Source organism: Pan paniscus, chromosome 1, assembly GCF_029289425.2.
Source record: "Pan paniscus chromosome 1, NHGRI_mPanPan1-v2.0_pri, whole genome shotgun sequence".
Taxonomy (NCBI): Eukaryota; Metazoa; Chordata; class Mammalia; order Primates; family Hominidae; genus Pan; species Pan paniscus.
In genome coordinates, this window is record NC_073249.2 from 19,868,362 (window position 1) to 19,893,490 (window position 25,129).

At 43.6% G+C, this 25,129-nt stretch overlaps 1 protein-coding gene across 2 annotated transcripts; it reads left to right on the forward strand.

Moving 5' to 3' along the window:
- Positions 1-854: 854 nt before the first annotated feature.
- On the forward strand, positions 855-22,935 carry CCSAP (centriole, cilia and spindle associated protein). Of its 2 annotated transcripts, XM_034948651.3 has the most exons (4): positions 855-1,072; positions 1,471-1,900; positions 16,936-17,204; positions 18,531-22,935. In XM_034948651.3, the coding sequence occupies exons 2-4, from the start codon at positions 1,519-1,521 to the stop codon at positions 18,705-18,707; spliced, it is 828 nt and encodes a 275-aa protein (XP_034804542.1). In that variant the 5' UTR covers positions 855-1,072; positions 1,471-1,518; the 3' UTR covers positions 18,708-22,935. The 2 variants fall into 2 exon arrangements, with proteins under 2 accessions (XP_034804542.1, XP_054959920.1); XM_055103945.3 differs by lacking the exons at positions 855-1,072; positions 1,471-1,900 and adding an exon at positions 2,471-3,601.
- The last annotated feature ends 2,194 nt before the right edge of the window (positions 22,936-25,129 follow it).

Genomic DNA, 25,129 nt, shown 5'->3' on the forward strand with positions numbered 1-25,129 from the left:
CGCCCAGGCTGGAGTGCAGTGGCACGATCTCGGCTCACTGCAAGCTCCGCCTCCCGGGTTCACGCCATTCTCCTGCCTCAGGCTCCCGAGTAGCTGGGACTACAGCCGTTCACCACCACGCCGGGCTAATTCTTTTTCTTTTTATTTTTTTAGTAGAGATGGGGTTTCACTGTGTTAGCCAGGATGGTCTCGATCTCCTGACCTCGTGAGCCACCCGCCTCGGCCTCCCAAAATGCTGGGATTACAGCGCTCAGCCGGATCTGTGAAGGTTTTATGAGCAAAAAGGGAAAACAGTGCGGGGCCGCTTTTGAAACTGTAACAAATGGGGCAACGTTGTATACTTCTGCACAAAGTAACTGGATCTGTGAAGGTTTTATGTGTAAAAAGGGAAAATAGCGTGGGGCCACTTTTGAAACTGTAACAAATGGGACAACTTTGTATACTTCTGCACAACGTAAGTTAATCTGTCAAGCTTTTATGTGCAAACGGATCTCTGAGCGAGTGAAATGGTTTTGATCAAAATCTAAAAGAATTTGGGGAGTGTAGATATAAAAGGGAGTTAAAGCCAGAGTAACAGGTGTTGTGAACACAGAGAGGAAGAACCGGTAGGTTTCGAGTGAGGACAGAGAGTGTCGCCCCCGGCCGCAGCCTGGGGGGCTGCATATCTGGAGGGATCATCTCTTGCCCCTAACTGACGACTCCTGCAGAGTGACGCGTGCCTGGGACAGCGTCTGCTGGGATCAGGGTGGACGGGCACCTCAAATAAGTGGGCCAGGGACCTGGGCCTGGGCCCCTCGGACTGGCAGGCACGCCCGCACCCCCGCGCCTCGCGCTCTTTACGGAAGCAGCCGCCCCCACGGAGCGGGCGGAGGCCCGGGGGCCGGGAGCGCGCGTGGAGGCTCCGGGACTGAGGCGGCGCCACCGCCTCCCGCCTGCAGCTGGAGCGCGGGCCGCCGCGGCGACATCTTGCTCAGGAGGAAAGCGCGCGGGAGAGCGAGCTGCACTTTAGCTGCTGCGCCACGCGCGCCTCGGGCCTGGGCGCAGAGGATCGGCCGGGCGCGGCGGGAAGGAGGTAAGGCAGCCCCGCGGGACCGCACGCCTAGCTCAGGGGACGCCTCCGGAGACCCCAGGACCACCCGATCACGGGCCCCGCCGCTCCCCTACCTCGCTCCTCCTCCCGCTCAGCCCCATTCTCCTGCGGTCCCCTCGCCCCAGCCCGCAGCCTCCCTGCCTTCCGCCCTCTGAGCAGCCCTCCTCGGCGGCGCGCCCCTCGACCCCAGCAGCCCCAGTCCCCGCCTCTGCTCTTGGTCCCGGCCGCCGGGTGAGGCCGCCCCCGCCCCGCCCCCTCCCCGCCCTCGCCTGGACCCGCCCCCTGCTCCCGTCCGGGCGGGGCTCCGGGTTTAAACGTCGCGGCGGGCAGGGCCGGCGGAGGGGCGGGGCGGCCTCTGTGTCGTGTACCGGGTCCCGTAGGCTGCGGGCAGCGAGGAGCGGCTGGCGCTCGAGGCGGCGGACGGCACCATGTCCCCGGGGAGCGGGGTGAAGAGCGAGTACATGAAGCGCTACCAGGAGCCGCGCTGGGATGAGTACGGGCCGTGCTACCGCGAGCTGCTGCACTACCGCCTAGGCCGCCGGCTGCTGGAGCAGGCGCACGCGCCCTGGCTCTGGGACGACTGGGGCCCGGCGGGCTCCTCGGAGGACTCGGCGTCGTCAGAGTCGTCGGGCGCCGGGGGCCCCGCGGGCCCCGCACCCCGGTGCGCCCCGCCCTCGCCCTCGCCCCCGCCGCCCGTAGAGCCGGCGGCCCAGGAGGAGGCGGAACGGCGGGCGCGCGGGGCCCCGGAGGAGCAGGACGCGGAGGCCGGGGACGCGGAGGCCGAGGACGCGGAGGACGCGGCTCTGCCAGGTACCGGGCCCGGAGGGGAGCACGAGGGGCCTGCACGCAGGGACGGTTTGCTCTAAGCTCTGAGCAGCTGATCTCTTATTTCTTGCGCCACTCGGGGCTGGCTTTTCCTTTTTTTTTTTTCGGTTGACAGAATCCGTCTCTCTTGACAAAATAGGGAAGGTGGCAGCCTTTGCCACCCTTTATTTCCTTAATTAGGTGGCTTTCGGTCGAGCCAGCGGTGAACTCAATTGAAGCGCCGCTGGCTGAGTCTGGGGTCTTTCCTCGCGGGCCTCTGCGGCTTGGCAAACCTCTGAATCCCATCTTATTTTTGGCGAACCACTGAGTCCCATCTGCTTATTTCTAGGCGCCCATTTTTGATCAGAGGAGCCCCAGCTTTAATCAGATTCTCAAAGGTAACCCAAAAGGTTAAGAACCACAGAGCTAAGCTTTGTCTGATGAATGGGGCCATTGTTTTCCGTATTAACTCCCCGACCTCGCTACGCTGTCCCTAAAGAATATTTTGCATTTGTTTACGTGGAGTGTTGAATAACTTGGCTGTGAGAGCATCTTTATAAGTGCTAGGGCCTCTCCCCTTCCGTCCCTCCCCATCCTCCCTCGCCTCTCCAGATCCGAAAGGCCGGTGGCGCTGCGCGTGTTTTCAAGCCATGGCCCTTCACCTTCTTTCCTGCCCAGAGGCTTGCAGGGCTGGGGACCCAGTTGAACGCCTCAGTACAGCCTGGAGTAACCAATGGTTCCTTCCAGATCACTGGATTTTAAAAAGGCTCGAGTGAGGAAAACATGGAAAATGTATTGGGAGCCTGTTAGACATTCAGTCACTGATCTGGGAATATGTATGTTGTCATTTAATATTCAAAACAATCCCAAAAGAGACCATGTTGTAATCTGTTTTTTTTTTTTTTTTTTTTTTTGAGACGGAGTCTCGCTCTGTGGCCCAGGCTGGAGCGCAGTGGCGCGATCTCGGCTCACTGCAACCTCTGCCTCCCGGATTCACGTCATTTTCCTGCCTCAGCCTCCCGAGTAGCTGGGATTACAGGCACGCGCCACCATGCCCGGCTAATTTTTGTATTTTTAGTGGAGACGGGGTTTCACCATGTTGGTCAGGCTGGTCTCAAACTCCTCACCTCGTGATCCGCCCGCCTCGGCCTCCCAAAGTGTTGGGATTACAGGAGTGAGCCACCATGCCCGGCCCTAATCTCAGTTTTATAGATGAAAAAACGGAAGCTCAGGATCAGTGACTTTATTCATTTATGTGTTTATTTTTGTTTACCCGATTGCAAGCCAATCAGACTCTTCCTGGCTTCTCTGTGAGAGGCTGAGGAGGAGATGAAATTTCGGCTATGAGCCGGGTTGCTTTGCTGTTGGTTTTACCATCTTCAGCTATTTTCAGCTCATCATCGGAGGCAGGGCTGCCTCCTCCCATCATGATGTTACTTGTGAATCCCCACAAATCCTGATGCTTCAGTGATCACTGCTAGAAATGCAAATAACAGAAGGTGGAGGGGGTAGGGAACATGCCTTCCAGATTATTCCTGTGGGTACTGATCTGCTAGCTAAATTGAGATGTACTTTATCAGGCTAAATGGCTTTTCTCTCCCCGATCTTTTATTGTTTGTGATGGAGTTGTCAAATATTTGCATGCAATATAAATACAATTTTTAGGCAGCGTTGTGATATGGATGGTGCCTGTATTTACCAGCTCAGGTAAGCTCTGAGTTCATGATTATTTTGGTTTCCTTAAATATAGCGTCCTCTCAGTTATTTCTTCCCTGCTAACATTTCTGGTTTAGGCATCAGGAAGAAGAAAGGATGTTTTCTGCTTTCAGGACTCAATCGCAGCATCTTTTGTTTTGCTCCTACCTGTAAGGCCCTCTTGACTCCTGTGTTGCTTGCACAAGATTAAATATCCTGGTTTTTAAGTGGATGGTTTTAAATACTAGTGCAATGAGCACTCTTTTGAGTTTCTATAAAATATAAAATTTTTTACTTTCCCTGAAGCCATAGATGCACATAGAATCACGTAGTTCTGTCTGACTTATTACAAAAGCACATCAGCCCTATGCCATACATAACACCCTGGTTTTTCCTTTGGTATTTATTTCTGTATCTCCAAGTAACATGGCTTTTATTGACATTTGATTGTTTTTTTTTTCAGTTTTTAACATTATCTATTGACCAATTCTTTTTTACTGCTCTCCTCACCCACACACACACGGCCCATCTCCACACCTGCTCAATACAGTCCTCATAGAGTTTGTTGGATTCATAATTAGTATATACCGTATTGTGCCCATGGAAAAAGTTACTCAAAGCTGACCCATACTATTTCCCATGATTCCCTTTTTTCTTTCACAATACAACCAACACATCAGGTTCACTATCACTCTCGTCATCTTAAGACGCCCCTCCCAGGGCCCCTGACCAACTTCTGTCTGGGCTGGCTGCTGCTCCTGTGGGCTGCTGCCTGGCTGGCATCTTGGGAGGGCCCTTGGCCATCCTCCTAGGACCTTTCTTGGCTTCTCTCTTGGGTTTGAGTCTCTGTCGTGTGCCTCTCATGTCATTTTCTTTCTTGGTTTACCCCTTCTTGGTGGAGCACATCTTCTAGTAGATTCCCAAGAAAGGATGGTTCAGAGGTTAGTTTTCTTTGAATGCCAAGAGATAGCTTTATTCTACCCTTACAATTTGGTGAGTGTGGCTGGGCATGGAATTCTAGGTTAGAACAGTTGTCCGTAGAAACTCCGGGGGCATTCCTCCTTATGTGTTATGACTGCTGATGTTACAGCCTCCCTCGTTATGATTCTTGATCTTGATCTTTTGTAGGTGATGTGTCCCCCTCAGGAAGCTTTCAGGGTCTTCTCTTTGGCCTTTATGTTCTGACATTTTTCCTTGATCTAGATCTGTTTTCCTTTGCTTTGCTGGGCATTTGGCGGGTCTTTATAGACAAACTCATGTTTTTAATTCCCGGAAGTTTTCTGGAATTATTTTCTTATTTCTGTTTTTTTTCCCATTTCTTTTTTTTCTGAAGTCCTTAGTTGGATATTAGACTTTATCATTTTATCCTCTAATTTTCTAAGTTTTTTCTTGACAGATTTTCATCCTTTATTGTTTTGTTTTCTGGGTGATACTCTCAGCTGTATCTTCTAAATCTCTTATTACATTTTCCATTTGAGGGATCCTATTTTTCTTTTAAATTTAAGAGCTCTTGAATTGTTTTCTGGGCTGCCATTTATTCCCTCCCTTCCCTCCCTCCTTTCCGTCCCTTTTTATTTCTTTTTACAACACAGTATCTGGTTCCTGATTGATGCATGTAGGGTTTTATCTTACTGAGGATATATATTAGAATTTTTTGTTTGTTTTCTTCTCTTTCTGTGTTTCTTCAGCACAATCTTTCACTTCTGCCTCTTTGTTTCTTTTTGCTGGTAATTCTCTATTTTCATGTTAGGCACTTTTCTCAAATGTCTAATGATCCTTCGTTTCTCATTCTTATTTAAGGGATGGATACTAAAAAGCTGTTAGGAAATTCTGTGTGTGTGTGTGTGTCTGTGTGTGTGTGTGTGTGTGTTGGGGTTTGGGGGTGGAAGTGCTTGTGAACCGTGGGATTCTTTTCCTCCCATAGCCAATATGCTATGAAGAGTGGTCTAGACTGTCTCCGATTCCTTACTTCATAGTCACGTTTTCTTTTTAGGTTAGATTTTATTTTTAGCAAAGTTTACATGTGCAGTAATTTAAAACATTTTGCTTAAAATGAAAAAAACATGATCCTGCCCCATTTCCCACCCATGCCCCTTGCTCCTTTCACTCAGTTTCGCTTTCCTTTCAGCATTGGCCACCCTCTTTTTATTTAAACTTATCTGTTGGCTTTTTGATTGTGAACATTATCTACTGACTTCCCATTATGGGAGATGAAGATTTAGCTCAGGATCTTAGCTCTGCCTTCCCTATTCTACCCCCAGACACATACCAACACCCATTTCCTCTTCTCCATATCCCCACAATATTAACTATATGATTGCTTTGTTTAATCTCTGTTCTGTGTTTGAATTATGGCTGTGTAAATATTTGCAGGTGAGCCATGTAATATATTCTGATTACATTTTTTTTGTTAAAATGTATGGTTTTCCTGAAATTAATAATTGTTCCACTTTTTTGTTTGCTCATTTTGTTTTTTGCTTCTACTCCAGTAATAGGTTTATTAAAAAATAAGCTACCTATCACTGCCTGTCACAGTTTCTTATTTCTTATTTATTTTAGCTATCACTAATGCCTGAAATGGCCTGATAGTACTATGAAACTTGCCATTTGTCAGACATATTAGGTGTTCTATTCATCTGATTTTTTTTTTCCCTTGGAGACATATATATATGTATGTGTGTGTGTGTGTGTATATATATATATATATATATATATATATATATATATTTTGAGCCCTTGATCTTGTTCCAGTCTAGATTTTATGCTGTCCAGCCTTGGCACAGCTGCTGAACTGGGCTTTCTTTACAATTTCCCTCCTTTGTGTGATCCCCTGCCTTGCACATCTCAAGTCTTCCTTTTGCTTGGCCTGTTCCTTCCTTTTGATGGAACACATCCTCTGTAGATCCTGTAAAATATTGCGTGGGAATTAGAAATTTTGTAACCTTGCATATCTGAAAATGCCTTTATTATATCCAGGATTGATATTTTGGCAAGGTAGATAATTCTAGATTGGAAACCTCAGCATTTGAGGCATTACAATAACACTGAATCCTAGCTTCAGGTCATAGTGTTGAGAAGGCCATGCCATTCTGACACCTGCTTTGTGTGTGTGACCCCCCTATGTTTGTTTTTGTTGTTTTGTTGGAAACTTTTAGGAGATTCTTTATATCTTTTTAGGAGGTGTTCTGAAATTTTGTGATGTGCCTGTGTGTGTCTTTTTTCATTCATTTGGCTGGCCCTTTTCATTCTGGAAGGTTCTTTCAGTTCAGTGATATTTCCTATTTTTCTGTTTAAAAATAATTTTCTCTGCTCCATATGCTTTATTTTCTCTTTCTATAATTATCCTTAGTTGGATGGTGTGCCTCCTGGATCAGTCCCCTAACATTTTTACTTAAAAATGTTTCTACATTGGAATTTGGACTTTTTGGTTCTATTTTCTGGGAGAACCCTTCAATTTTATTTCCCAACATTTCTATTGAAATTTTTAATTCTCACCTTAGCTTTAAATTCCCAAGAGATCATCTATTTTTGGTCCATAATGTTCTTTACATTAAAAAAAAATAGCATTCTGTTTTCAGATTTCTTTTAACCTACAAAGAAAAAAAGAAAAGAAAAAGGCCAGAAATATCTTTTCAGAGCTGTCTTCCATTCCCTGCCTTGCCTTTTTCTGCATAATTTTGGTCTCTTCCTTACTAATAGAGGATGTACTCAGATGTTTGCTCTTAGCCTGTCTGCTCATATTTAAGAGTAAGGCCTGGAAGAGCTTTTTAGGAGTTCTGTGCACGGGGGATGCCTGTTTTCTGTAATTGGCTGAGGACCCAGCTGTTCCTCTGGGGACTGCAAACATGTATACCTGCCAGCGTCTCTTGAGTGAGCTGCCCAGACAGTGCATCTGCAGTCTCCTGTCTCATGGGGAATAAGCCTGGCACCAGCATCCTGGGAACAGAGGTGGAGGAAGGTGCCGAGGAGGGGTCTCCTTTACCATGAGGCCTTTCACCTAATTCTGTTTTCAGGAAGCTGTTTCCCTTGGTTTCTCCTGTCCCTAGGGTCATCTGAAGTCCAAGCCTCCCCTGCTTCTGCCGCTCAAGACTGAAATCCACAGACCTGGGTAGGAGAGGAGTGACCACCTGGCATATGAGCTAGGGGAAAGAATATAGAAGTGTCAATTGCTGTGTAACAAAATTACCTTGAAAATTAGTAGCTTAAAACTAGTAAAAACAGTTGTCCCTTGGTATCTGGGAGAGATTGCATCTGAGATACCCCCATGGATACCAAAATCCGTGGATATTCAAGTCCCTATATAAAATGGTGTAGTATTTGCATATAACCTGTGTACATCCCTCGGATACTTTAAATCATCTCTAGATTACTTATAATACCTAATACAATTAAATACTATGTAAATAGTTTTTCTACTATATTTTAAATTTGTATTACTTTTTATTGTTGTATTATTTTTTGTTTATTTTTCCCGAATATTTTCAATTCATGGTTGAGTGAGCCTGCAGATGCAGAACCCCTGGATACGGAGGCCCCCGGCCTGCTGTCCTCCTTTGCTGCTGCTCTGGTTTCCTGGGCTGGAAGTTGGCCCTGGGCAGTGAGATAACTTGTCTGCAGCCTGTACTGGAAGGCTCCAGGCTGGAGGGACCCGGCTGGGCTGTTGCTGGGACCCTCACATGCATGACCTCTTCCTGTGCCTGGCCTTCCTCAGAACACACTGGCTGACCTGTAAGGACAGCGTCCGGAGAGAGACCCAGGTGGATGCCGTGTTGCTTTTTCTCTTTTATCCTCAGGAGCTCTGCAGGCCCTTTCTCACCCCATTTTACCTTCACTGGGGAAGTTATTACTTGGTACAATTATTTTGACACCAACCTAATATAAAAGTTTGCCCAGGTTCAAGGGGAGGACCTGTGGATTCCAACTCTCAACAGAGCACGTCCATATTATAGTCAGAAGAGCACGAGGGCTGGGGTGCTGATTGATGCTGAACTTTTGGAAAAGAGAATCCACTTCACTAGACTTCTGAGGAAGCTGGCACCTCATACAACTCTTTCATTTTTTTTTTTTCTTTCTTTTGAGACAGGGTCTCAGTCTGTTGCCTAGGCTAGAGTGCAATGGCATGATCTAAGCTCTCTGTAGCATTGACCTCCTGGGTTCAAGCAATCCTCCAGCCTCAGCCTCCTGAGTAGCTGGGACCACAGGTGTGCGTCATTATACCTGGCTATTTTTTTATTTTTAATTTTTAGTAGAGATGAGGTCTTGCTGTGTTGCCTAGCTGGTCTTAAACTCCTGAGCTCAAGCAGTCCTCCCGCCTTGTCCTCCCAAAGTGCTGGGATGATAGACGTGAGCCACCACATCTGGCTCATGTGATTCTTTCTAGGGCTCAGCTTCTGTCCTGGAGGCCTTTCCCCTCTGGCAGTTAGGATTCATCCTACTCAGTTCTGTGAGGCCATTTTTACCTCTTCAGTTGCTTTTCTTTTCCTCCAAATTTTATTGATGCCTTTTGCCTGATGTCATCACCTCCCTTGCTCTCTGTCCTTGTGGCTTTATACCTTTTTTTCCTTCCTTTAGTAGGATTTGGAGAGGAAGAGACTATAAGCTTTAAGGAACTATAAGGCACAGGTTTTTAGTGCATATTTAACCTGAACCCTCCAATTTGCTATATTTTTTTAACTGATTTTTATTTTTACTTTCTTCTCTGTTTCTTGATCAGACTTGCCAGAGGTTTGTGAATTTGTTTAGTTTTTCCCCACATTAAAGATTTGTGGTTTCTCTTTATTGTATATTTTCATTAATTTATTATTTTTTCCTTACTTTAATTTTCTTTGGGTTTATTTTGCTTTTTTCTAACTTTTTGAGATGGATGCTTATCATTGATTTTTTTGCCCCCTGCCTTTCTTTTTTGATATGTTCATTTCAGGCTATAAATTTCCCTCTGATAACTGCTTTAGCTGCATCACACATGTTTTGCCATGTAACATTTTTATTCAAACTCATTTTCAAATTTTCATTATGATTTTTAAAAATAGTCACAAAAAATCATAAAATTTAACATTTATGTATAGTATCCACATAAGGAAATATTTATTTTTTAAAGAAAACATATATTCCAGCCTGGTCAACATGGCAAAACCCCATCTCTACTAAAAATACAAAAATTAGGTGGGTGTGGTGGCGTGCGCCTGTAATCCCAGCTATTTGGGTGGCTGAGGCACAAGAACCACCTGAACCCAGGAGGTGGAGGTCACAGTGAGCTGAGATCGTGCCATTGCACTCCAGCCTGGGTGACAGAGTGAGACTCTGTCTCAAAACAAACAAACAAACAAACAAAAAAACCTAATGCAAACGTTATGCTCAATGAGGAAACTAGAAACATTTCTAATAATATCAGAATTAAGAAAGGAATGCCCTCTATTACCACTACTTGGAATTTTGGAAAATGGTGCTGAAATACATAAAATACACGTTACAATTTTAACCATTTTATTATTTATTTGTTAATTATTATTATTATTTTTTGAGATGGAATCTCACTCTGTCACTCAGGCTGGAGTGCAGTGGCACCATCTTGGCTCATTGCAACCTCTGCCTCCCAGGTTCAAGTGATCCTCCCACCTCAGCCTCCTGAGTAGCTGGGCCCACAGGCATACGCCACCATGTCTGGCTAATTTTTTGTATTTTTGGTAGAGACGAGGTTTCCTCATGTTGCCCAGGTTGGTCTTGAACTCCTGAGTTCAGGCTATGCACCCGCCTCAGCTTCCCAAAGTGCTGGGATTACAGGCGTGAGCCACTGCACCTGGCCTTCTTTAACTGATTTAAAGTGTCCAGTTTGGCCGGGAGCATTTCTAAATAAATAAATAAATGAAGTGTACAGGTCAGTGGCATTAAGTACCTTCACATTTTTGTGCAACCCTGTTTTCACTTTGACCTATAGGTTATTTAGAATTTTTTTTTTTTTTTTTTTTTTTTTTTTTGCGATGGTCTCGCTCTGTCGCCCAGGCTGGAGTGCAGTGGCGCGATCTCGGCTCACTGCAAGCTCCGCCTCCCGGGTTCACGCCATTCTCCTGCCTCTGCCTCCGGAGTAGCTGGGACTACAGGCGCCTGACACCACGCCCGGCTAATTTTTTTGTATTTTTAGTAGAGACAGGGTTTCACCGTGTTACCCAGGATGGTCTCTATCTCCTGACCTCGTGATCCGCCCGCCTTGGCCTCCCAAAGTGCTGGGATTATAGGCGTGAGCCACCGTGCCCAGCCTAGAAATGTTTTTAAGTTTCAAAACTGGGAGGGATTTTTTGAAGTTTTTTTGTTGTATCTAGTTTAATTACATTGTGGCTAGAGAATACATTCTATATAATTTCAATTTTGTAAATATCTTAAGATTTCTTTATGGCCTTGGATATGCAGATTCTTATAAATGTTCCATATATGATTGATAAAAATTTATATTCTGCAGTTGTTGGGTTCAGTGTTCTATATATATCCATTAGGTCAAGTTTATTAATTCTGTTTAAATATATTTGAAAAATCAGATGTTCAGTACAGCTCTCTCTGTGATGATGGGCGTGTTCTCCATTTGCGCTGTCTACCAGGGTAGCCACTAGCCACATGTGGGTATTGAGCACTTGAACGATAACTAGTGTAACTTGAGGAACTGAATCTTTAATTTTATTTACTTTTAATTAATTAAAATTTATATTTAGTAACCACGTGTGGTTCATGGCTATTGTATTGGACTGGCCAGTTCTAAATTGAGACTGAATTTATTTTTATTTGAATGTTCTGCCAATTACTAAGAAAGGGGCATTGTAATCTTCCACCATAACTGGTGGATAATGCTGTTTTTGCTTGAAGAAGTCTTTATTTTAAACTATTTTTTCAAACAGGATTTTAGAAACATACACTTATTGTTTGGAAAAAACTCTCAAGCTCTTTCCTCTGTTGTCACACAACAACAATCAACACAGACTTCTGAAATAGCCCCAAAATATGTGGGGCTATTTTCCCACCAGCAAACAAGCAATCAGTTCCAACACTGTCTGCCTGGAGATAGCGTCAGGTCCCACAGGTTGAGGGCTCAGTCTCACAGACTGCCCCCTCCTTCCCACCAGTCGAAAGTCCAGGCCTTGGGAACTTCTGACCGACCAACTTCAAACTGGGGTTCCCATGATCCCCGTTTAGGTTTGATTAATTTGCTGGAGTGGCTCATAGAACTCAGGGAAACACTTAATGTTTGCCGGTTTATTATAAAGGATATTAGAGGCCGGGCGCAGTGGCTCACGCCTGTAATCCCAGCACTTTGGGAGGCCGAGGCGGGTGGATCACCTGAAGTCAGGAGTTCGAGACCAGTCTGGTCAACATGATGAAACCCCGTCTCTACTAAAAATACAAAAATTAGCTGGGCATTGTGGCCCACGCCTGTAATCCCAGCTATTTGGGAGGCTGAGGTGAGAGAATTGCTTGAGCGCAGCACACACCTGTAATCCCAGCTATTCGGGAGGCAGAGGTTGCAGTGAGCTGAGATCGCGCCACTGCACTCCAGCCTGGGCAACAGAGCAACATTCTGTCTCAAAATAATAATAATAATAAGAAGAAGAAGAAGAAGAAGAAGAAGAAGAAGAAGAAGAAGAAGAAAAGGATATTAGAAAGGACACAGATGAAGAGATGAACAGGGTGAGATATGGGGAAAGGGGTGAGAAGCTTCCATGCTGTCTCGCCAGCCTCCAGGAACCTCCCAAGCTTAGCTACAATTGGAAGGTGTGGAAGATTAGAGTCCTGCCTAGTGGCAGGGGAAAGGAGAGCAGGAGAGATTCGGTTTCTGGGGGCCTGCCCCTGAGGTTTAACACACCCAACATTATAACAAAAGACTGGAACAAGGGCTATGAGAGTTAGGAGCCACGAACTATGGACAAAAACGAACACACACAGAGACACACACATGTATATAATAATACCACACTTATATACACTTCTCTTGTGCCAGCCACTATTTCAAGAGTTTTACAAAAGAGTTTTATAAATATTAATGTTACGGTGATGAGTTTTACCTTTTCTCTTCTGTATTTTCCATCTTTTCTCTCCTCCTGTTGCAGATAATTCTTCCGTCTTTTTCTATAAGCACAGCTATTTTGTAGTCTGAATAAGACTCCTTGGATTTCAGGCCTTTTGCTTCTCCCGGTCCCCCTCGTTGCCTACCCTCCTGTGTGCCGGTTATCTTTACAACACACTGGTCTTTGTGTTGGAAAAGCTATTTCTAGGAATAATTTGAGGTCTAAGGGTTTCCTGAGAAGATTTTAGTTTCTTGTGTTGGGTACCTGATAGACATTTGTTAGCCTGGGGTCACTTTTGAATTTCATTTAGCTTTTCCAGGTCATCCTTAGTGGGGAGGGTGAGTCCAGTAGCCCCCAAGAACCAGGATGGGTAGGCTCCACTCTGTTCAGTCCTCAGCCAGCTGGGGTCTGGTTCCCCCACCCCCCACCTCCCCTCTGGCACCAGTGACCACCGAGCTGACAAGGCAAAGTCTCTTCATCTTTATTGTACCAGTCTCTGTACTTTTTGGACTGTTAATTGCATTTTCTTTTTCTTTTTCTTTTTTTTGAGATGGAGTTGCCCAGGCTGGAGTGCAGTGGCGTGATCTCGGCTCACTGCAAGCTCCGCCTCCCAGGTTCACACTATTCTCCTGCCTCAGCCTCCCAAGTAGCTGGGACTACAGGCGCCTGCCACCACGCCCAGCTAATTATTTTTTGTATTTTTACTAGAGACGAGGTTTCACCGTGTTACCCAGGATGGTCTAGATCTCCTGACCTCGTGATCCGCCCCCCTCGGCCTCCCGAAGTGCTGGGATTATAGGCGTGAGCCACCGCGCCCAGCCTGCACTTTCTTTTTCTGAAACTCTTTGCTCAGCCTCTTTCCTGGTTATTCTTTTTTACTCTTTTGCTACCCTTCCTCTGCTCCCATCTCGGGTTCTCCTTTCTTTGCCTCTGCATTAAATGACGGTGTCCCCGGGCCTGTTTGCACCTCCTGTCTTCCGGCTCTGTGTTTCTTCTGGGTGACCTGGTCCACACCGGGAGCTGTGGCTTTCATTTCCATGCCATCTTCTCTCCTGAGCTCCAGTTGAAGGTCTGGCTGCCGGGACCAGGAGTGTCTTGCATCCAAGGTGACAAGCACCCTTTCCTCATCCTTTAGGGGGCCTATGTCAGAGGACAGCATGACCATCCACTCAGAACACCTGCAGGAGCCACAGAACCGAGTGCCCACATGGTCCTTCCTGGTGTCCTCATGGTGTCTGTCTGTCTGTCCACCTGTCAGTCTGATGCAGTGTTGCTGGGCTGTCTGCTTTGGAGGGTCCTTGTTTTTATTTATTTATTATTTTTTTTTGAGATGGAGTTTTGCTCTTGTTGCCCAGGGTGGAGTGCAATGGTGCAATCTCGGCTCACTGCAACCTCCGCCTCCTGGGTTCAAGCGATTCTCCTGCCTCAGCCTACCAAATAGGTGAGATCACAGGCATGTACCACCATGTCCGGCTAATTTTTGTACTTTTAGTAGAGACAGGGCTTTACCATGTTGGTCAGGCTGGTCTCAAACTCCAGACCTCAGGTGATCCACCCTCGTTGGCCTCCCAAAGTGCTGGGATTACAGGGTTGAGCCACCGTACCTGGCTGGAGGGGCCTTGTTAAAAAAAACATCCTGGCACCACCTCCCAGCTGGTCTGATCAGTGTGTTTTTCTAACTGGCCTCTCTGCCCCTATTTCTGATCTCACCCATCCTCCACGTGTGGAGCTAGGGGCCTCATTCCTAAAATACAAATAGGACCATGTTAGTTTTCAGCTTAAAGTCCTCCCATGATGATTCTTCATCTCCAAGATAAAATAAAAATGCCTGAGTTTGGCATAGAAAGCCTTTATTTCCCCCACACTATCTACCCCAGGCCTTCATCCATAGACTGTATGTTCTTGCTATTTTGAACTATTTATAATTCCCTCTTTCTTCTTCTCTCCATGCCATTGAAGAAGCCATTCCCTCTTTCTGGAATTCTCTTTCCTGTTCTCTGCCTGGCTAGCCCCAGATTGTCCTATCAATGAAATCCTTATTGCCTTCTATGGGCAGGCTTCTCTGAGAGATCTGGGCTAGACACGCCTGGAACAGGAAGAAGAGAGGGGAAGTGAATCAGTGAAGATGACCTGGGTGGCTGCTTTTCTCTCTCTCTCAGTATCACTGTGCCACTGCACAGGTTCTTGCACTTCCCCACTTCTCCTTCCCTTTAGTCTTGGTCCTGATGATCTCTTCTTTCCTCCTCTTCTTAAACACCAGGGAAGAGGAGGAGAGAGCGTGTGGACACATCACTCAGATAAACGTTTGAGCAGTGAATGGATATTGTCTCATGAAATGGAAGGCTGGTGTCCTGCCTCATCCCCAGCAACTCCAGTGCTGGGTTTAAAGAGATGATGCACTCCAATGCAGAACATGACACCCGGATTCAGACATGAAGTGTCTGTTCCTTCAAATGCTTAGTAATAGATGTAATGGTTTGCTAGAGTCAAGGTCATCACTGAAGGCAGACGTGGCAGATGACCTATAAAGGTTTCTTACAAGTATGTGCCAGTTTGCATGCACTGCCCATGCAGCGGTTCCCTCAACTTTAAAGGGAAGTAGAAATAGACAAGAGTCACAACTGAAAGTAATGGCAAAATTCTGTCCTACAGAGGTGATAAGACCTTATATAGATTGTAATAGCAATCTATAAAATCATCACCGATGGCTGGGTGCAGTGGCTCAGGCCTGTAATCCCAGCACTTTGGGAGTCCGAGGCAGGAGGATTGTTTGAGGCCAGGAGTTTAAGACCAGCCTGATCAACATAGCAAGAACCCATCTCTACAAAAAAAAATTTTTTTTGTAAATTGCCTGGGCACGGTGATGCACTCCTGTAGTCCCACCTCCCTAGGAGGCTGAGGTGGGAGGATCACTTGAGCCCAGGAGGTTGAGGCTGCAATAAGCCATGATCGCACCACTGCACTCCAGCCTGGGCGACACGTGAGACCCTGTCTCTAAAAAATGAAACAAAAAAAATAAAATCATGACTGAGAGCAAAACTCTGGAGCATCTGAAACAAAGGGTCTCCTGTGGCCTAAACAACTGGGGCACCTCAGGTGGAGCCACAGGCCCGTCACGAACTCTTACTTCAGCAGAACCATAGGTGGAAGCAAACACAGGCTCACAAAGTGTTTATACTGAATCGTACTGATTTCATAAAAAGAAAGGCTTACAAAATAATAAACAGGAAAATCATAAAAGGTAATTCAGGGGAATAGATAGTTTTTGGAGTACATCCTTGCTATCTGAGGTTCCCCTTAGGTGGGGCAGCCACATTCACCACCGGGGGTTCCCCAGAATTTAGGGCTGTGGTACAGACCCAGGCCCGATTTCATGGAGTAATTTCCATTGCAAGCGTTGGGGAAGCCCCTTAAAACTGGGGCCCTCTTTTTTTTTTTTTTTTTTTTTGACGGAGTCTTTCTCTGTCACCAGGCTGGAGTGCAGTGGCGCAACCTCCACCTCCCAGGTTCAAGCGATTCCCCTGCCTCAGCCTCCCGAGTAGCTGGGACTACAGGTGTGCACCACCATGCCTGGCAAATTTTTTTTTTTGTATTTTAGTAGAGACAGGGTTTCACCATGTTGGCCAGGATGGTCTTGATCTCCTGACCTCGTGATCTGCTCGCCTCGGCCTCCCAAAGTGCTGGGATTACAGGTGTGAGCCACCGCACCCGGCCGGGGCCCTCATTTTTAACTCTTCCCACAGGGAATGCCTGGCTGTGCACCTAGGCGGTAACGATGGAAACCACTCCCTGTTGTGTGGAGGGGCTTTTGAATGAAGGAAGCGGCTCCCAGGAGGAGCACGGAAGGACTAAGGAGCATTTTCGGGTGAAGTAACTCAAACAGCAACCTCCTGCAGCTGCTGGAGGATGACCACAAATCCAGATCTTTCCGTGAAGGAAAGCAAAATTGAGATGATTGGATTTATCTTGGGGGATTGCGGAGAAAGCCCTTAGGGTGTGGTGCTCTCTATCTTTTAACATTCCAGATGCTAAGTCTCAGAATCGGAGTGGCAGTGGTTGCTTTTGAATAAGCTTGGTTCAATCTTGGTATATTTGTTGTTGATTTTAAAATGAGATAAATGGTTTGAAAATTATGCTAACTTGTTCCTGTATTTCTACTTTAAGTGCATCGTATGAGTTGAGCCATAAGTGAAAATGTTACTGTCTTAATTAAGCATTATGATTTTTCAACATAAATATTTTAATTATGTATAAATCTGATTTCAAAGTATTTTCATCTCATTTATCTCTTTTCAAAAGCACTGCCGGTGAAAGATGTAGAAGATAAACCTGAACAACAAACCAGAACAAGAGAGACTGACAAATCACCCACCAGTACTGAGCCTCGACAGCAACCAAGTGCCTTATTTGCTAGAGGAAACAGGAAAGCGGTCAAAAGTCCCCAAAGATCATCGAGTAAAATAAAAGAAAACAAGCATCCATTTGCTCTTTATGGCTGGGGAGAAAAACAGACGGATACAGGAAGCCAGAAGACTCACAACGTCTGTGCGTCCGCTCCTGTGCACGAGGTGCGCTCTGGGCCCTTGTGGTTCTGTGTTCCCTTTGAGAGTGGCGAGCTGGGCCATGCGCCTGTCATCGGGCATCGTGTCCTTTGGCCACTGGGTGCTTTGGGCCCATGGGAGATCTTAGGGGATAGCATGGTGGGTTGGGGAACTCCAGAATGGAGCCTCTGATGAACCAAAGGAGGATTCTGCATGTTGGTGGCCTGCAGAGCGAGGGGTTTTGGCTCAGAGTTACCCAGAAGGGTTTAGTGACACCAAGCCAGGCAAAGATGTAGATGGAGTTGGGGTTCACAAGTTCCTGGGGGGCCGGAAGGTCAGGAGGAGCAGCACAGCCAAGGCTGGCGACGGCCCATCTGGATTTGCCACTGGTCTCTTGAGCTGTTTCAGCTTCCTTCAGCTTCGATAACCTGGCGCTTCTTTATCTTTGGTTTGTCTGATTGATTGATTGCTTGGCATCTGCCAGAGACTCCCTTTTGTTCCTCTGATTAAATTCAAATGGCTGCATTTCCCCTGTTCATCCATAACGAATGCATTTTACTCTCAGGAGCTTTAGTCCTCCCCTGACTTAGCCTTAGCTTGTCTCTCCTGTGTCAAGACCCGGAAACATTTCAGATGAGAGGACCTTCATGTGTGTAGTCAGAAAACATGTATGTTAGCGTTAATACTGTTATGATAGCCTAAAGCAAAGGATGCGTTTAAGGAAGCAGAAAGTGAAACTGCAAACTGCTTGAGTTCTAGATAAACAGCATAATGAAAATTTCACTGAACAGACATCTGAACCCTAGCAGATGGTGTTATTTGGAGTGATATTTGAGACAACAAAGCTGCCGTTTAACAAAAGATCTCTAAGAAGTCCGTGGGATTAATTTTAACAGGATTTATCTGTAGTATAAGACATCTTAGGTGGTAAAATCTCTTGAGATGTCTTTGGTATACTGATGTTAAACATTTAAAGTTTTTATTTTCCCTGCTTTTTATGAGCTGTTTATAAGTCTTTAATTAAATACTTATGTTTAATGCTAAGCAGTTCGGACAGTTTTCCAGAGCCAACTCTAGAGGCACATGCAAATTAGTTGCTTACCATTTCTGTCTAACATTTAATTTGCTGTTGCTTAGTTTCATTATCCCTGATATGAATCAAGTGAGAACAGCATCAAGTGAGAATGGCTCTTCTGTGGAAGGTTTTATGTAAAGAAGAACTATATAGAGAGGCAGGGCTTGACTCTGCCCTGCTGCAGTTGACCTGGCAGTAGCCAGCTTCATTGCAACCTTTGTTGAACATTAGTATAATAGCCCCTTAAGTTACTGTCCTTTATTTTGAACTCTCTTTAGATTCATGAATCAGCATTACGAGCCAAGAACAGAAGACAGGTGGAAAAAAGGAAACTGGTTGCTCAAAGGCAGCGAGCTCACTCTGTGGATGTGGAGAAGAACAGAAAGATGAAGGCTTCCTCCTCAGAGAACCCGTGGATGACAGAATACATGAGGTGCTATTCGGCAAGAGCTTAAAGAAACACTTGCGTGGACAGCCTCTTTTAAAAAGTGTAAATGACTGAAAGGAAAAACAAAACAAAAACCATCAAAAGAAACTGGACACAGGTTTAAGAAACCAACTGATTATGCAAGGTTTTTTTTAGGGAATTTGTAAAAGATTGTTTTATTTTGATGAATATTGGTCACCTACCTCGGCAGTAGGGCAGACAGTTGAAGCCATAGACATTTGGTTATTTATGAAGATAATTCCCTAAATCTTTGATATTCTTATAAGGTTTTTGTTTTAAAGCATCTTAATCTTTTAAGATACTGACACCAAATGCCTTTAAATGGCAACAGATGCTTACAGTTCAGTATTCTTTTCATAAGCTTAGGTAGAGCCTATTATCATCTTGTTCTAAATAACTTTCCAGATTCCATAGCTATAAGATCATTCCATCCTACAGCATAAGACTCGTTTTCCTTATATGCCGTTTTGTTTGTGAAAGAATATCAAGTCAAAAATGAGTGTCAGCACTACTACTGATTCCATGTATAATGAAACTAGAACTTTGCTAGTTCCTGAAAATTTTTAACTTATTTGTATTTCAGTTCAGCAGTATCTTTATGTAGATTGTGATATTTAAGAATTATCTGGGCTGGGCGAGGGTCTCTTTTTCTCTTTCAGTGATCATCTAGGCAGTTATTATTTAATAGTTTAATAGCTCAAGTACATTCCAATAGACGAAGTGCACACAACACAATATGTGTGTACAGTAGTAGTAAAGTTTCTTTTGAGTAGTCAAAGACTTACTTTTTTATTGCTTTTTTTTTTTTTTTTAAGAATACATACTGTGGATTCAGTCCCTTGTCACACTTGACCTTTTGGCATACACCCACTGTGGACTTTTGCCTCTTCTGTAATGGCTGGCAATGACATTTCAAACTTACAATCTGGAATTGCACTTGGTACATTGGCATTGCTTGTTCCACTGGGATGGGGACCAGTGTGAAGATGCCTGTTAGATAGACTGCCCACCCCTACTTTCTCTTTTTCTTTATAGCACTTAACAATAACAAAGTCTTGATGATGTACAGTATTCAAACTTTAGGTTGAAATACGTTACTCTTTGATTCCTAGCCAGTAGATCTTATCTACACTTTAATGGGAGAGAATGGTGGCGTGTGGGTAGGCACAAATTTATGTAAATAGTGCTCCTTCTCTTTAGTATGTTTGCTTTGGGGGTAGAAGAATGGTTTTAACAAACACTGGTTTCCATCAAATGAATGATGTCTTCTCCATCCTGTGGAGACAAGAATCTGCTAGAAGGATATGTGCTAAGTTCCTTATAAGAGATAACGGTGCTCTGCCTATGCCAGCTTGGCACCCGAAGATGTGTGAGTGGACGTGAGGCTGAGTATTACCTTAGTATTTTTCTCTGGGTCTTTGGAAAACCATAGTCAATTTTTAGAACATATTGCTTTCATTCCCCATAAACTCTTCACACATGATAACTGTTTAAGCTTTGAAAACACATACTGAAGTATTGTGAGCTTAAAAAAACTTTTTAAATATTTGCATAGTTTTGAGGTGAATTTGTTTCCTTACAGATCTCTCCTAATCATTGAGATGTATATTTCAAAAGAGGAAATTTTACATGTTGTCCAAAACAGCCTTGCTAGTAACTGGTGAATTTTGGTATTAACTATTATTAAAGTCTTTAAACGACACAGGTACCTAAAGATCACCTTAATGTGGCAATTTGTGATGGTGTAGCTAGCTGATTGTGAAAACTGTTCCTTTAAAGTCGCTTCTTGCATGTTCGGTGTTAGCTATCCAGCTCAGGCTTGTGTTGCAGCTGACAATCTAGGAAAGACGGCCTTAGAGAGTGGTGCAGGCCCCACACTGACGGACTGCCTTAGAAACCCGACTTCCTCTAGACTTTGAACCGCCAGACTTTTCTCTTGTTTAGAAAACAAACTTATATTTAATGTACTTACTACTTAAAACTCCAGACAGAGATAAAACGTAGAAGGCAAATATTGGCCAATTTTTTCCTCTTTTTAAGTGGAAGACAAATGAATGGGATTTTTAAAGTGCTTTTAAAGTGCATGAATGGTTAATAAATCAGTATGAATTATAAGCCTTCATCTTATGTCCAAGTCCTTAGTTGGTTAGGGTTTCTTTTCTTTCTTTTTTAAAGAGTGTCAATTACCTTTTGAACCTGTGAAAATTTGATAGTTGTTAACAGTCTGATGGTCCTAATTCTTTCTTTTCATTCTAGAAATGAATGTGGTTGTAATCATGTTCCTAATTCTTGGGACAACCTGCAAGACAGTGAGACAGTTTAAAAATTACCTTTCATGTTGAAAAAGTCTGAAACGGAGAACCCAATGATATTTAAAATAAATGCTACATAAAACTCTTTTTAAAATTTTGATTTTAACTTCTTAATTAAAACAATGTCATAAATATGCTTTTTGATTTTGTTACTGCTTTTAATATAAAAGTAATAGAATATTGAAGCAATATTGTCTAGCACTGTGCTGGACATTAAGTCCGCGGGAGGAGAAGTGAACAGGAATCGATTCTTTGTCTTTTAACTGCCCTTAGTTAGGAGCTGTTAAAGTACTTGGCACCTCTGGTTATATGTATGTTATGTATATTACTCCCCCTTAAAATTTCTAAGCACATTTATTCACTTTTTAAATGAATCTTTAAAAGATTATAGTTAGTAGTTATAGTTAATATTCTATTTACTTGGGAAAATGTGAATAAATGGATCTTCAAAAGATTCATTTTAAAAATGAATAAATGTATAATAGGCTATAGGTGATCTTACTTGCGTATTAGGTAGGAGGCACATATTTATACCATTTCATATGTAATATCTTTGTCATTGTGTTTCATCGAAGATCAATTGCTAGCAACTTGAAGGGTATTTATACTTGGGTCACTTGAACTCAGCTGACTAAATTGTAAGAACGAGAGCAAGCAACATGGCTGTTATTAGAAGCCATAACTTCCAGAAGATAATTCTGCACAATTCCTAAGTTAAAAAAAAATCTGTAGGGTCTTCCACTATCCTTTTTCAGGTTGATAATGCTGTTCTGGGCACAGACTTTGTAAATGGAATGTTATGGTACAGTCGCCTCTCAGTATCCATGGGGCATTGGTTCCAGGCCTCCCTTAGGATGCCAAACTCCATGGATACTCAAACCCCTTCTACAAAATGGTGTAGTATTTGCATATATCCTAGACACATTCTCCTGTATGCTTTAAATCATCTCTAGATTACTTAAAATACCTAATACAATGTAAATGCTATGTAAATAGTTGTTATACTATATTGTTTAGGGAATAATGACAAGGAAAAAAAAGCCTGTACATGTTCAGCACAAGTGAAACCATCCTTTTTTCCCCCAAATATTTTCAATTTGTATTTGGTTGAATCCATGGATGCAGAACTCACGGATACAGAGGGCCGACTGTACTTTCTTTAAAGTGTTCAAAAGTATTACTAGCAAAGAGGAGGAGGAGCAAAGCATATATCAGAAGTAAAACAATTTTTCTTGTTGACTGCTTTGGTAAAAAACAGTTTGATGGATAGTTTTACATTTCACTGGACTAGATAAAAAATGGTGCTAATATTTATGTAGCTTGATGCTATAGTTGCTTTGGTATCAAACTTAATACCTAACCCATATAAGATCCTTATTATATAATTTTGTGATCAGTAAAATGATATTTTAAAGAGTGATCTTAAAAATATGACCTGGTCATTGCACAATGTTTGCATTTGAAATGAATTTTTGTACTATAGGGTGGATATGGAGTTATTCAGTGCAAGCGTGTGCTTAATATCAAACCCTATGCAAGGAGCTATGTCTAGATTTTTGGTCCAAATTTGCCTCCTTCAAGCCTACTAGTGTGAGATGGAAAAAAATCTATTGCTCTTTTAAATATTATTTCCATTTTGAAATTCTCGACACTTGAATGAAGGCAGTAGAGGCCTCTTTTTGGATTTCTCTTCTAATAACAAAACTTTATTTAGGGAAGGTTTCCCTGTGCTATTGTAAGTTTGTTTTGAGCACTGCATTCACTTTAAAATTCTGGAGGAACAAAGGCTGGGCACATATAATCACAAAGCCCAGGCCACACAATAATTCGGGGTTGTATTTTCTAAGAACTATGTATTGTTTTTAGCTTAGTTAATATTGTATTTACTTGGAAAAATGTGAATAAAGTTAATTAACATTACAATCTGAGACTCTTTTGTGAGAAGTAATTCTGCTTAGTACATAAATGACTTGAAGAAAATGTATGATCATATTGACTCCTAAATGGATTTTTCAGTAGATAAATGTTTAACAAGACACATTAGTTATGTCCGGGAAAAGATAGTGTATGTACACTTTGAGTTGAGCTATAATTTTTCCCAGTCTTTTTCATCACATCTTCTTACGGTTTTGAAAGTTACAAAAGTAATAGTGCATGGTTAAAATAACTCAAAAAGAAGTATAGAGTTGGCCGGGTGTGGTGACTCACGCCTGTAATCCCAGCACTTTGGGAGGCCGAGGCAGGCAGATCACTTGAGGTCAGGAGTTTGTGACCAGCCTGGCCAACGTGGTTAAACGCCGTCTTTACTAAAAGTACAAAAATTAGCCGGGTGTGATGGCACGTGCCTGTAATCCCAGCTACTCGGGAGGCTGAGGCAGGAGAATCGCTTGAACCCGGAAGGCAGAGGTTGCAGTGAGCTGAGATCATGCCATTGCACTCCAGCCTGGGCGACAGAGCAAAACTCCGTCTCAAAAAAAAAAAAAAAAAAAAAAAAGTGTAGAGTTAAAAGTGAAAGTTCCCTGCTCATCGAAATTCTACTCCTCTTCTTAGAATAAAACCATTTTTAAGTTTTGTGTGTAAACTTGCAGACCTTTTTTCTAAGCATTTATCTATGGAGATACATGTACACATTTGTTTTTGCACAAATATTGGATAATACAATAGACATTCTCCAATTTTTTTTCCCTTAATATCTTAGGGAAGATTCTAGTTCCAGGAAGATGGAGGAAGCACCCATTTCCCCCACTTTGTTCTTACTGAACACATCTATAAAATATGGACAGACTGTGTCACACAGCTATTTGAGGACTCTGAAAAGTAAATAGCAACGCACAGATTGGGTACACTAGACTTCTAAGGACCACTAAAGTGGTGGTGAGTCTTCCTTTTTTCTTCTTCTTCATGTATCATCCAGCCTTAACACAGGCCAAAACACAGAAGTGAGCACCGTGGTGCGGAGATCCAGAAGCAGCCTGGCTCGAGGGACAGGAGGGGAAGGAAGAGCTGAAGCTCAGAGAGTGGGGGAATGCCCCCCTTACCTCTCCTTTTCCCCATTTTTTCGTGCTGAAGCTCCCAGGTCACCCCCTGGCTGCCAGTGGGAGCCTGCAGGAGTTGGGAGCCTGCAGGAGTCGGAAGCCTGAGGGACAGCCTCGCACATCTCCACCGAGTACAGCTGCATCACCAAGAGCGCGGGGCTGAGCTGATGCGCTTTTTTTTCTCTCTGAAGGATATGGCTTAATTGCAGAAGTGGGCAATTTTGGGCCACAGGACCAAAAAAGGGGAGCCCCAGGGAACTAGAAAGTGCTAGGGAGAGAGCAGAGAGAGAAGAGCTTAAGAAAGTGACTCCACAAAGTTTTTTATGAACACCTGAGCCCTTCCCCACCTACTCACATGTTCACAGTGCTTATGGGTAGAGCTGATCCTAAGTCCATATCAAAGACAGCAGAGAACCGAGCTTGCAGGTGAGCCCTGTCAGGCCTCAGACCACAAGATGGGGCCCATATGGGATGAGTCCAAATAGCTCTGCAAAAGCTTTGAAAAGTGAAGTGACATTGGGACCAAAACTCACAGAAGGTTGGAGTTGTCGGCCTGAGCCTCACCAGATCAATTTCCTGCTATAATAAAACAATAGTATCAACATTTTCTATAGGACTTAAAAGCCGCGTCTCCTCATGTAACATTCAAATGTCTAGAATACAATCCCGAATTATTCAGCATATAAAGAACCATGGAAATAATTCTAATGGGAAAAGACAACAGAAGCCATTATAGACTTTAAAGTAGTTAATAATAAAAAGCTCAGAGACGCAATCACTCCTGAAACATTAAAATAGAAATTATCAGTAAAGAAATAGATGATATAAAGCAGAACCAAAGGAAAATATTAGAACTGAAAAATACTATAACATTTTAAAAATTCACTGGATAGACTCAATGGAATGGAGATGACAAGAGAAAGACAGATTGATAAAATCATCCAATATGAATAGAAAAAAGTCACTGAAAAATGAACAGACTTTCAGGGACCTGCGGGATGATACTGACAGGTCTCACAGTCATGTCACAGATGGATAAAAGAGAGTGCAGCGGTGGCTCACGCCTGTAATCTCAGCACTTT

Coding starts and splice junctions, on each gene's coding strand:
- CCSAP (XM_034948651.3), top strand. CDS start 1,519: ATGTCCCCGGGGAGCGGGGTGAAGAGCGAGTACATGAAGCGCTACCAG. Junction 1,901..16,935: donor GGAGGACGCGGCTCTGCCAG/GTACCGGGCCCG, acceptor TCTTTTCAAAAG/CACTGCCGGTGAAAGATGTA. Junction 17,205..18,530: donor CGTCCGCTCCTGTGCACGAG/GTGCGCTCTGGG, acceptor AACTCTCTTTAG/ATTCATGAATCAGCATTACG.